This window comes from Nicotiana tabacum, chromosome 3, assembly GCF_000715075.1.
Source record: "Nicotiana tabacum cultivar K326 chromosome 3, ASM71507v2, whole genome shotgun sequence".
Classification (NCBI taxonomy): Eukaryota; Viridiplantae; Streptophyta; class Magnoliopsida; order Solanales; family Solanaceae; genus Nicotiana; species Nicotiana tabacum.
Genome location: NC_134082.1, coordinates 181,546,001 through 181,560,274, shown reverse-complemented (window position 1 = coordinate 181,560,274; position 14,274 = coordinate 181,546,001). Strand labels below are relative to the sequence as shown.

The 14,274-nt window shown below is 38.2% G+C and overlaps 1 protein-coding gene across 1 annotated transcript; it reads left to right on the top strand.

Annotated features, from left to right (window-relative positions):
- Window positions 1-1,962: 1,962 nt before the first annotated feature.
- On the top strand, window positions 1,963-3,365 carry LOC107773639 (uncharacterized). The gene is made up of 2 exons (XM_016593042.2): window positions 1,963-2,244; window positions 2,563-3,365. Exons 1-2 carry the CDS (start codon window positions 2,053-2,055, stop codon window positions 3,247-3,249), a joined length of 879 nt encoding a protein of 292 aa, XP_016448528.1. The 5' UTR covers window positions 1,963-2,052; the 3' UTR covers window positions 3,250-3,365.
- The last annotated feature ends 10,909 nt before the right edge of the window (window positions 3,366-14,274 follow it).

The window sequence follows — 14,274 nt, the reverse complement described above, 5'->3', positions numbered from 1 at the left end:
AAAATCTCAACTCAAATTAGAAGAACAAGAAACACTTTTCTTGTAATTGTATTTTCTCTCATGACTTTGTATTGCACTCTCACTTTCATAACGTGGGTTTTCTTTTCAAGAATGAGTCATCCGGCAAATTTTTCACAATCACCCTTTATATAGCATCAGCTATAAACCTTTTTCCTATTTGGGTGAGGTAATGATTTACTTAGGGTAAAAGTTTTATTCCAAAAATAAACTTTATGAAATTTATAAAGAAAAAATTGGAATTACCATTCACATGGTAATGTGATTGCCGAGAACTCTATAGACCTTTCATATCCAATTCTAAATTGGATTCTATGCTATAAACTTTTTATATTAATAATTTTGTAATTGAAAATTGCAAATCCATAAGTAGGCAAGTTGCGGTGTAGTTTAACAATCCAATTCTAAATTGGATTTCACGGCTAACTCTTTAAACAATATTTATAAATATATATTCTATATATATAAATAAATATCATTTATGACTAATATATATATATATATATTCCAACCAAGAGAAATAATTTAATTTTCTATTCCAAATAGAAAACTTCAATTTATTCACAATATTAATTATATTCTCTATGCTAGCAAAGAATATAATAATATTTCATTTGGACTAATAACTAAATTTATTTGACTAATTATATTCATTAATTTAATTATCAAATAATAAGTTAATCAATCCTTTAGCAAAGATTAGAACACTTGTTAGTTGCGACCCCATAGGTTCAATACTAAACGGGTAATAAATTGACCACATCAATAAACTAATCAAGGGTGGCTTCTAGCAACACTCCTTAACGACTGGATAGCATGAATTATACAATTTACTTTCAAGAACCAGTAGAAGAATAATGTAGTAATTCCTTCTGTCCTTATAGCTCTGGATCACTCTAAGATATGATTCAACTGTCAAATCCAAATAGGTGACCAACTATGTATTCATGTCAAATATAATCGACCATTGAATGACCTAAGAAACTCCTTTCTTCTTTCATTCAATTGCCCTGGCCAAGGTCTTAGATTGGTCGTTTATAATTCATGACAACATGGAGCTTAAACTCATTACCAAGAGTTGACAGATTCCGTCTTGATCAATCACTAATTCTACAAGTATTTAATCGTACCTAATATCCTTTCAACTATCGCCCTAGGGCCATAGGTGTCTGGTATCAAAGCACAATAAATAACTTGTCAATTACTATGACGATCTCAGGTCAAAGGAAACTCTTACATCACATTCTTCAAGAGAATATCCTATTGACAGTTTATGGTAATTCTAACCATTAGGAATTATCCAATGAGTCGGTTCAATGATCATATCTCTATATGCATCATCTATCTATGTGATTTAGTTAATGAGATCAACTAATCTTTATCCAATAAAGAGGATCACATAAATATTGATCTAACATGATTACTAATGTCCAAATTAATAATCTTTTGATCAAGAACAAATTTAGATTAAATTCTAAGAAACTTCACTCTCGTTATCATAATCTCCGTCACAATGTCAAGTTTCAAAATTTAATTAACGACCTTATCAAATTAATCAAGCAATTAATAATAATAATAATAAAAGAATATCAAATGCCATATATTTTTATATCAAATAACATTCACAAAAATATATTTAAATCATCAAATATAATATTTAATTTAAAGCATATCTACTGTAGCCGTAACACCCTAATTGTACCTCTCTGTAACACCAATTATATTAGCTTGTTCTAAACTTAGTCGTCGTGTCACTTTTTTCCTTTTCGTCGTCTCGTGTTGCAATGTTAAATTTTTTCACTATACGTGTTGGTACAACTTACAAGAAGTACTGACCACAGCATCCTATACGTGGCGTTTACAACCATACGTGTCATACTCCCACAACGACACCAATTCCTCATCTCTTGCAACTTCCCACTATAACAGCAAAGCCATTGCCGAATCAAAGTACTAACCCTCTTCAACTTCTGCAAACTGTAACACCCAAGTATTTGCACAAAAGCTACTTATTTTTCTTTAAACATAACAACAATGGCAGCCATGTCAATCACTAAAAGCGCCATTTTTAACCTCTCCAAGGCTCTTCCTCGAACTCCTTCTCTCTTCCTACGCCGCGATGTCTCCTTCTACAACCTCTCCAAGACTCTTCCTCAAAACCGTTCTCTTTTCATTCGCCACAAAGTCTCCCGTGTCTGCTTTTCCTCCTCCCCGAATTACTCCGAGGTAATATATTTGTCTTGCTTTTTCTTTTTCGATGTCATTTATGTATAGTACTGGAGAGTGTAAAGGAATAAATTCAAATAAACAAATGCGCATTTTCTTATTTTTTTATATATTTTTTTTTTATCTAGGTATTGATGTTACCTATTTTGTGTTGTTATTTTTAGTTACATACTAAGCGATAAAAGAAAAACTTTCGACTTGTTATAGTGTATAGAAGTTATACTACTGCCCTCTTTATTATTTTGCTAACTTGCGCTACAAAGTTCACAGCTTTAGATAATTAAGTTAGAACTGAATGCTTTTAAATTTATGCTGAAGGGATACCATGCATCGGAAGACTTTAAAAGAAGACAAGACTTTGATAGAGGTGTCAAAGAAGAGAAATCACCTATGCGAGAGATGGCTGACAACACGAAGGACGATATGAAAGCGTCCATGGACGAAACTAAACGAACAGCCAAAGACATGAAGGACAAAGCAAAAGAAGGTGCGGAGAGCATGAAAGACAAAGCAAGTGACATGGCCGGAACGGCAGCAGATAAGGCAAAACAAGGGAAAGACAAAGCAGCAGAAATGGCACACGACACTAAAGAGAGCGCAAAAGAGAGAGCACATGACATGAAGGAAAAGACCAAAGATACTGCAGAGTCCATGGCTGACAAGACGAAAGAATACGCGCATGATGCGAAGGAGACGACAAAGGACAGAGCAGGAGCTATGGCGGAGAAGACGAAAGAAGGGGCAAGCAAAGTTGCGGAGACAGCGCAGTCAATAGCGGACAAAGCTAAGCAGGCAATGTCAGATGCTATGGGAGCGGCAAAGGAAACGACTCAGAAAATCAAAGAAACTGTGGTTGGTTCAGCAGACGATGATAAGAAGTCTGTTGATGATTATATTGAAGATCATACGGGTAAGCCGAAGGAAGATGATAGTGAGAAAACCATGGATGAAGATGTGGTGGAACTGAGAAGGCGTGCAGGGGGAAGTGGTGACAAGAAACATTGAGGCAGAAAGTGGAAGTTATTTTGAATAATAATCTAGTGAAGGTTATCTCTAATATGTTCGAACTTATTTCCTTATGCATATTGTATACACGGAACTCTGTTTTTGAGTTTTGCTTCCCTCTGGGAACTGGTACTTGCACTTGGTGAATTTTCGCTCAATTCTCACCGTATACCGGCAGTTTGATGGAATTTAAAGTCTATTAGTATATCACTATTCGTGGTAGTCATTCAACTTAGTCTAATTACTACACTACACATTTGGCATTACCGCGGTTTCAGTCGGAAAAGTTCATAACTAGCTTATTACCTTGCTTTAGCTATTATAATTTATATATATATCAGTATTATTTTTTGACGAAACGGTTCGGTTAAACCCTTTTTCACCACTTGCGTCCGCCCCAGACTATAAGGGTGTTGTGGATATTTTAATTGCCACAATACAAGATTTTGGGTTCAATTTTTTGTTAGGGAATATTTTGTCCTTTAAACTGTTGTTCGGCAAATCGGATTAGTCGGGTGCGACTAAACCAACGAAAAGGACGCCATGTATTTACTTAGGGGTCGTTTGGTGGGGTGTATAAGAATAGGGCCGACTAATGTGTATTAGTAATACATGATATTACTAATGCAAGTATTAGTTATGCAAATATTATTTTTTATCTATTATTTAGCGTGGTGTATTAAAATTATAGTATAATGCATATTATTTTTTAAAAATAGTTACTTACAAAAATGTCCTTCATATTTTCTAGCTTTAAGGGACTTTAAGGACAATTTTGTCTTTAGCCATGCTAATACATGCATTAAAGCTTTGGTATTTACTAATGTCATGGTTTTCTATATTTTCTAGCTTTAAGGGACTTTAAGGACAATTTTGTCTTTAACCATGCTAATACATGCATTAAAGCTTTGATATTTACTAATGTCATGATTTTCTATGCATTATTTATACAAAGGATAATGCCAAGTATGATATATAACTAATACAAGTATTAATTATACATAAGTTGAAAAAAGGTACCAAACAAGGTATTAATAATGCATAGAGTTAATGCTTACATTATTTTTTGGCCAAATAACCATTTGGTCTTCATGGGGTGTCGAAACAAATGAGGGTAAGGTAGGGATCATCCACTTGGTCTGTATGTCGTTCAATTCATCTTCTTCGTACTCCTATTAATGTTTTTCGTACTAGCTCCGATTAATGGCGGGGTGAAAGAAATAACCCCAATTGGTTTGGGAAAGAAGGGGCATGATTTTCTGGAGGTATTCGTGCCTCTGTATTGGGAAAAATTGAGTTTACATATTGAAGTGATTGAAAGATGACATGTCATAATACGAAGGCTGGTCAAAGAATAATAGCAAAGAGGCACGAGTGACAACAGATACGAGCAGAGGTACAAGTAGAGGCACGAGCAATTATTCAAAAGACTCGACGCTCGTACCTATTTATACCCAAAAATCAAGGAGAATGAATCTGACAACACAAGAGAGTACATATACAATATTTAATACTAAAAACGTTAGAGAAAGCCTTTAATTCCCTTAACTGTCTATAATGGCCTTATTATGACAAAGGCAAAACGTATATCTTTGAGATAGCTATAAAAAGGAGAGAATGAATCATTTGTAAGGACACGAAAGATCATCTGAATATACTGGTTTACTTTGTTTTCTTCTGTCTATCTTATTGTTAGCAAAATCACTTTCCTTTATAAAGTTTTGATTATCAGTAACCCGTGTTCTTCTAAATTAAAGATTTGACCGAAATTTCACTTTTTAGTTAAACAAATTGGTTCCGTTACCGGAAATCTAGTAATCTATTCTTTCTTAGCCTAGCCTTTTTTGTTGCATCAACCATGTCAAACTTTAATGACAACTCCCAAGGAAACCAAGGAGACCAACAACTCCAGGGAAATCCACAGGATGATCACACCACGGTCCCTTCTCCACAAAGCTCCCCTCGGCGATCTCGAGAAGGCACTCCAGATAGATCTCATACAAATGGAAACGCTCAATTTGAAAATGATGAAGCTGTCAATGAAGCTTTGCAAAAACTAATCGCTCAACAAGTCAATAAAGATCTTGAGGCCTTTGTTAGCCAGTTACCTGTCACACCCACAACACCCACTCCAAATGACAACACTTTGGAGAACCCTCATTTTGGGCTTGCCAATTCAGGTAGTGGTGGAATCCCCACCGAGTCACGAGATGGAGAACCAGGTAACTTAGTCAATTCTGATTTACAAAATTTAGTACTAACATTGCAGAAACAGCTCAAGGAGCAAAGTGACCGCATATAGCAAATACCTGGAGTACCGCCCGTAATCAAAGTGATAGATATGGATAAATTTTCATAACAACCCTGGAAGCCAAGTGCTGTTCCTCTCCCAATTCCAAAGAAATTCAAAATGCCCAATATTCCAAAATACGATGGAACAACTGATCCACGAGACTACGTGACTGCATTCACAACAGGCGTAAAAGGCAATGACTTGACCAAAAAGGAAATTCAATCAGTACTGGTCAAAAAATTCGGTGAAACACTCACTAAGGGAGCATTAACATGGTATTCTCTTTTATCTATAAATTTCATAAATTCTTTTGCTGAGCTTGCAGATTCATTTATCAAAGCACACTCGGGAGCTTAAAAAGTCGAAAAAAGAATGGAAGATATTTTCAAAATCAAGCAAGGGGACTCATAATTGCTTAGAGAGTTCGTGGATAGGTTCCAGCTTGAAAGAATGACGTTACCGCGCGTACCTGACAATTGGGCAGCTATAGCCTTCACTAGTAAGTTGAATAAAAAAAGCTCCGAAGCCACGAGACGACTCAATGAAAGTCTTCGTGAATTCCCAGCTGTCCCACCTCCTTTTTACCTACACCCCCGGAAGGAGGGTATATAAGGGAGTTTATTCCAATTTAAGTGACAATCGAAATGGGATTGTTTTATTTAAAATTCAGAGTCGCCACTTGAGATGATTTATGGTGTCCCAAGTCACCGGTTTAGAATCCCGAATTGAGGTAAAGATTGACTCTGTTTTACAGTCCGCGAACACAGAAATCCGGGTAAGGAATTTTGTTAATCCGGGAGAAGATGTTAGGCATTTCCGGATTCCATGGTTCTAGCACGGTCGCTCAACTGTTATATTTGGCCTATTTACGTGATTTTAATAACACTTTTAAACCTTTGTGCATTTTAACTTTATAGCCGCTTTTATTTAAATATTTTTAGAAAGATTCAACGTCATCTAAAACACATCTCGAACCACGTCACATAAATGCACTCACGGTCCACGACACATTTTATCTAACGCTGTTGAGATTTGGATTTGGGTCACATAAAATGCACACCCGAGTTTAAGAAAGTAATTTTTTTTAAATAGCGCGCCTAAAACAACTATGCACTTTCAAGTTAATAACAAGGTTTGCAAGGGCCATGGAAAATTCAGCTAATGACACACCTCGATTTCTAAAGAGTTAAAATTAATTAAAGGCCATGAGTTATGTAAAGTGTTATGGAATAATTCAATCATTTAAGAATTCCTTAGCTAGTTGGTAATACTTAAATATCTTTTATTTACATGGATGAGCTGTATAAAATAACAAAAAAACAAAGATTAAAAGAGTTAACGAAAAGGAATTGTGTAGATGACATCCTCCCCAACTCAAGGATAAAACTGTACAATTAGCCTAGTTATCCAATTTACACTTTTAAGCCAACAGATCAAGAAAACCAACAGATTGAGTACCTTTAAAGTAATTCAAAAATAATCTCGTACTCTACTGTTGGCACATGAGTGTATTAAGCTAATAAAAGAAATTCAAGTATATTTGTCACATTAAACACCAGAAACATGATAACAATCGGATACCAACAGATAGTGTTATCAAAACTAAAACAAAGAAGGAGAAAAAATGAACCTCTCTGTTGAGATCTTTCAAATCCAGATTAATAAAAGAACACCTTACAACAAAACATCATCAAATCTTTGAACGAGCAGTTGAACACGCGACCGAAAATAAACTCGAACGATAACCTCGAGCACCAAACTGTTTCCTGGATCTGAGCTTGAGTGGACAGCCTCAAAAGGATGATGACATGAATAGGACAACAAGCAGAACTCGATAGACGACAGATTGGACGAACCTCGCTGAAGAAACTCAAATCTCGCCGACGAAACTGACTATGACAAATGCCTGCAGCCTAGAACTGGTATTCAACGTTTGAATATAGGCTGTGTTGGCTGTAACCCAGAAATGGTGTTTGACGTCGAAGGCTTGGTCTTGAGGTCTATTTTGGGTGGAGATGGAGTCCGTTCCGGCGGGCTTGGGTGGAAGAACGATGACCTGTTGGTGCATGTGTGCGTGTGTCCGGCGTTAGGCTGCTGGAAGCCGTTGTTGGAACGAAGAAGAAGATGGATCGAGAGGGTTGTTTTAGGGTGGTATTGAAGACGATGATCTTCAAGTCCCTAGGTATAAGGTCATTTCCTCCTTTTTTGTAATTTTCTAGCTGATTTTCCTAAAGTATCTTACGGCCGATCAGATTTTCTCCATTCGATCCCCTTTGATTTTAGGCGTTACCCTATTGTATAGGTCTAGGTTAGGTTATTTCTTGTATTTTTGCTAATTAGTCCCTAGGTATTTTGTGTATTAGGTCCCTAGGTTTTTTTATTTATCTTTCGTTCCCAAGAAGAGACTAGAAGAGTCCCTAGGATTTGCTTAATGGGTATTTGGATATTGAGCTTAAGGAATGGGCTAGAAACTTGGGCCCTTATGACTAGCTATGTTTAAAATTAGCTTAATTAGCTAAAAATATTATAAAAAATATTAATTAGCTCTACTTAAGTAAAAATAATTATTAAAATAAGACTGACCATTAAAACAAAACTATTTTGTTTTGGTATTTTTTCAAGATTAAAAAAAATGAGTACAAAATATTAATAAGCCTATTTTTTGTAATTTTTATTTTCTTGTAATAAAATAAAAGTAAAAATGAGTTGAAATAGCTATATTAGTCCTAAATTAAATATTTACGTTCTAAAATATGAAAAATCTTGGGGAGGGTCAAAAATCACATGTCTACAGCTGCCCCTCTTTGACGGAAAACGCGAAGAGTTTTCAGACAAAGAACGACTAGACAGGTTTTTTGACCCGACCATTATTTGGGAGAGACTAAAACTGAGAAAGGGGGAATGTGACCGAGCCCTGGTATCTGAGCTGCCTACATATCCTTGGCTATAAAGGAATCAGGCCACGTATAGTTCAAAGGCGAGTGAGATGATGGAGTATACCGAGGTGGAGAGCCAGTCGAGGTTCCGGTCCGTGGTCCTATTATTACATCAAAATCAAAAGAAATGAAAAAGACTAGCTAAGCCTGTCAACTACGAGTTACAAGATTCCTATCTATAAGTTTTCTGAAACTTGATCTTGAATCTTGAATGGTTCTTCATGCAGACTTTGGATTTGAACCTTGATGCTTGCTAGTTGCAGGTGCTAGCTCATTCTTCTTCGGATCAAGACCGGACATGCAATGCTAGTGCTTGTGACCTCAGCCATGTCTTTGGGCAGCCCACATATTTCATCAACTTCTGCATTTGGATTAACTTCTTGCCTTTCTCTCTCTTTTTTTCTTTATTGTGACTAACTTCTGTTGATCCCCTCGGATTGTTGACTCGCATTCTTGTCGCGATCTTCTTTTGTTACTGACTTGAATTGCGCCTGATTGCCAATAGTCGTCCTGTCTTCTTCGAAACTTGCTGCTTTCCCTTCGTTCATCAGGTGGTCTCCTGATTACCAACACTTGAATTGCTACTTATTTTTTCAGGTGGACTCCTGATTACCAATACATGAACTACTTTATTCTTCAGGTTGGCTCCTGATTACTGACGCTTGAATTGCTTTGGTCTCCAGGTGGTCTCCTAATTACAGACGCTTGAATTGCTTTGTTCTCCAGGTGGGCTCCTGACTACCGAAACTTTAGCTGTATTCCCGTGCTCTCCAGGTGGGCGCCTGATTGCTAAACTTGAACTGTATTCCCGTGCTCTCCAGGTGGGCACCTGATTGCCAAAACTTGAACTACATTCCCGTGCTCTCCAAGTGGGTGTCTGATTGCCAAAATGTGAACTGTATTCCCGTGCTCTCCAGGTGGGCGCCTGATTGCCAAAACTTGAATTGTATTCCAATGCTCTCCAGGTGGGCGCCTGATTGCTAAACTCGAACTGCTTCTCCCTGTTCTCCAAGTGGGTGCCTGATTTCAACAAAATAGACAAAACAAAGAAAATTTTCTGCTCCAGTTTGGTAGCTGGGCACATCTATGAGTGTTAAACTGAATCATGTTTCCAAACATTATCAAAAATTTGAAAGTTAGATCCCATTATGCAGGAGGGTCCTGACAACTCCTATTTAAATGACAATTTTAAAGCTAAATTATGTCTTCTGAAGGTATGTCTTATGCTAAGTCTTGTTATACAAGCAAGTTTTAAAACTACATCCCATTATCCAGGAGGGACCTGAAAATTCCTAATTGAATCCTATCTTAAACATGCAAACTTTGAAGCCAACATATATTTCTTTGGGGTACATTTATGCTAGATTATGCTACTCATGATTGTTTTGAATTTTAAACTAGGTCCCATTCCATGAGGGTCCTGAAAATTTATGGTCAAACTTGTCTGGTGTTTGCTTTTCCTTACGGAGGGTTTCTTCGAAACAAACGAAATTTTCTGCCTCTGCTTCAATCAAAGAAAAATCTTATCAGTTTAAAATGCGGTGGTTGGTTTGTGGCCTTGACTTTGAGGGCGATTTCTCCTCCGCTTCCCATGATAACTTTAACTTCCACTCGAAGACCTTGGTAACCACTTTCTCTGTCATCCTTATCACAGAAAATACCTCTTCTCCGTTCAGACCCAGTACCCTCTATCTGTTGCATTGCTTATGAACTGACATTTACCAAACCTTTGTGTCTCGCATGAATCCCAAAGTACGTCAATTGCCACCCACTCAATGCGTATATTGTTCTTTCTTAACTTAAACCACTGGCCTTGGCCTTGAGGTCTATTGCTCCTTCACTTGCCATGTTAACTTTGATTTCTGCTTGGAAGACCTTGCTTGTCACTGGTTAGCCACTTTCTTTGTCAATCTTATCACAAAAAATGTCTTTGATCCGTTCACCCTACACCCTCCATCTGTTGCATTATTCATGAATTGATATATACTAAACCTTTGTATTTCACATGAATCCCAAAGCATGTTGATTGTTACCAACTCAGTGTGTTTGCTGTTCTTTACTGACTTATGCCACTTTGATGTGCTAGTCAGATCCCATTTTGTGCAATTGGAAAGCTCGTGGAAAATTTTGAAGTCATTTCTCACTTGTTTTGACCAAACGGACTTAGGAAGAGGAAGTAAACAAGACAGAAGGAACAGAGTAAAGGACAAAGAAAAAAAAAGATGATTCCCATGAAAAAAACTACAAAGTAGAAACCTATCAGATGTGGATACCAACTCTAATAACTATGACATGCACCTATGGCCTATTCTATTGAGCAAGTCTTATGTTCAACTCCTGTTATACCCCTAAACCGTGAAACTGGGCTTCAATGCTCCGATTATCCAATCTGATTCACAATCATTATTCGACTTGTAGTGCCCGAAGGGCTTTCACCATCAAGCCTCTCTCATTTTGTTCTTTCTCTCAACTTACCGTTGCCTTTCGGTGCCCGTGAGGGTTTTTACCAATAAGACTCTCTCATTTCTGATTTTTCTCAGTTCCCGTCGCCTTACGATGCCCGTGAGGGTTTTCACCAATAAGACTCTCTCATTTTCATTATTTTTCTTCTTGGACCAGAGTGTTTCCCCTGATATGAATTAGCTCTCCTTGCTTGACTTGGCATCTCTTGAAGACTGATCGGAAGGTCTTTCTTTGGACCGTAACATGGGCTTTTGGATAGGGTTAAAAAGAAAGGATATCAAAGGCTCAAAACAATTCACATGGGTTCAAAATTACAACTTTCGGAATCAGATTTCTTACAACAACCACAACTTCTGCCCCAGTTTCTTGCTTGGGGACTTTTGGATTTTTATTTTGATGGGACCAAACCGTGAGGCTGCCTACGTATCCTTAAAAGGAATCAGTTCGAACGTAGTTCATATAATAGGAATTGCTCTGTTGTTGTGTTTTTTCTTTTCTCTTTCTCTTTTCTTTCTTCCTTTTTCTTTTTTTGTTGTTTTTTTCTTCTTCTTTTTTCATTCTTTTCTTTCTCTTTTTCTCTGTTTTCCGTAACTTATCGTTTGCTCTCGCGTTTTTGAACTTTGCTACTGACTCCAAAAGAGGTGTATGAAAGGAAATAAATAAGGCTCAAAGGAATAACAAAGGATAAAGTTTTTAGATAGCTGAACAAAATGCCTTCGTCATTCCAATCTTCAAGACATGCCAAGTACAAACAAATACAATTTAACCAAAGAAATCATACATAATATCTTTTGATCGCATCAAAATTGATTGTCATTTCTACACATTTGCCTTCTATATCTGTTAAATACAAAGCACCATTGGGCAACACTCTCGTTACGATGAACGGCCCCGGCCAATTTGGGACGAACTTGCCTTTAGCTTCAGCCTGATGTGGTAGGATGCATTTCAATAGTGTTTCTTTATGTTCTATCTGCCCCAGTTTCACACAATTCGGGCTTTGTGATCTCAAAATCCCTTCACTTATTTCCCCCAAATGTCCATATCATCTCCCAAATTGCTTCACGATTAAACTAACTTTTTAAAACCAGGCTGAGAGTTACGTGTGCATGTCATGTCACTAGAGTCAACAGGAAACAAAAGCAAAATGAAAGGATAGAAAAGAACTAAACAAAGAAGATGACTAGAAATAACAAAAGATAGGAAATTGCATTAGACAGACGGTGAAATGGTTCGAATAATAAAACAAGTAAAACAAACTGGGATACAACCCTGGAACAAAACTAGGTAACACTAAATGAGTTGCTACGGCTAAAGGAACTAGGCAAAATAAAAGGATAGAAGGGTTTGAGTTATAAGACAATATCTGGATTACAACCCTGAAATAACCCGGACAATAGAAATGACAACAAAATAAACCACCAAAACTCCTCCCTGGTTAACCAAAAAAAGAGCATCATTCCAATCACCAAACTCAACATCTTAGCCACTAACTTCTGCATCAACAATACTAGGACCTTTACAGGTCTCCATCACATTGTTCTTAACAAATTGCTTTTGGGTTCCCTTTGCCTGCTCGTTCTTAGGATCAAACTCTGATAGCGCTGAAATCTTTGCAGCGCATGAACCTTCGAGGATCTCAAAATAATTCTCATATTCCTTTTCAAAACAAATCATACCCACCATATGTGCCTCATTATGAACATGCGATGGACTTTGGCTAGTGTCTGCTGCATCTTGATTTTGCACGACAATGTCATCTGCATCAATAAGCTCCTGAATTGCCTTTTCAGGTGCCAACACTTTTCTGTATCATGACCCGGGGCATCTGAGCAATATGTGCACCTTTGAGAAAAATCAAACTTCTTTGGAAGAGGGTTTGACATTTTTATTTGAATCGGCTTCAACATGTCCAATTTCCTTAGCCTCTGGAACAGACTGGCATATGACTCTCCCAATGGAGTGAAGGTTTTCTTCTTCTGTAACCTCTCGTTCTTAAATGCTTGATTGGGCCGGAAACCTGATCTAGGAGGGTTTCGGTAGGCTCGTGAAGGCGGGTAAGACATTTGTGGATGTGGTGCGGCCATCACGGGCCTCGTGGGTGTGGAGCATATGGTGGTGCACTATGGACAGGGTACTGGGAAAGTGATGTACGACTTTGGGGGTTCTGTGGAGATAAGTAGCATTGGGGAGGGCCATCTTGTGCACAAGGATATCCGTGGGGACGATGTCGAGGCTGGAAGTATTGAGCAGGAAGGCCCATCGGATCATCTTTTCTATTTCTCTTACTTCCACCCAAACTTACTGGGATGTTCTAAATGTCTTTCATAGTATCTTTCAATGCCGAATAACTCATGATTTTGCCTGACTTGATTCCCTCTTCTACCATCTCCCCCATTTTTAACACATCATTGAAAGGCTTACCCAAGGTCGGGATCAAATGACTGAAGTAGGTGGGCCCCTGGTCTTATAGGAAAAGCTCAACCATTTCTTTTTCACCAATCGAGGTACTGACTTGAGTAGCTTGCTCTCTCCATCTGATCCCAAACTCCCTAAAGCTTTCCTCTGGCTTCTTTTCCATTCTAGACAGGGAAGAGCGATCTGGGGTAACGCCTGATTTGTGTTGAAAGTGTCGAACAAAATCTTGAGCCATGTCACCCAATGTAGGCCACTTACCGACATCTTGACGATTATGCCACTCCAAAGCTTCCCAGTCAGGCTCTTACTGAAATATGCCATCAACAATTCATCTCACTCCAACACTTCTCATTTCACTGCAATAAACCCTTAGGTGGGCTACCGGATCTCCACACCCATCATACAAGTTAAATTTTGGCACTTTAAATCCCACAGAAAGGCGAACATCAGGGGACACAGACAGTTCTTTGTAAGCCATGCTACCCTAGTCTCCCTTTCCTTGCTTGTTCTTTAAGGACTGTTCTATGCCTTTCAGCCTCCTAGGTATCCCATCTCGCCCTTCTCTTCGTGTGAACTTTTCATTTCAACATGAGGCTCATCCCGCGGGCCCTGCTTGTATGAGTTGGAAACCTTGTGGGCAACCTCTGAGGGGTAATATTGGGCATCATGAGCTTTGAGTGGGTGTTCATTGTCGGGGATAGTGGACGTGACAAGAGGGCACTTTTGGGAAAAGATAGTTGGAGGACGGGTGATGGAGCTACTAGGGTGGTTGGGAAAGCTGTGATAAGCGGGTGGATCTGGAGAGTATGGAGGATCATCTGGCATTGGGTCTGGAATTTGGGTAAGGGCAACATCTAGGAAGCTAGGTGGTGGCGGGGGTGGTGCCTTCCCAGTCATCCAAGCCTGATACATGTC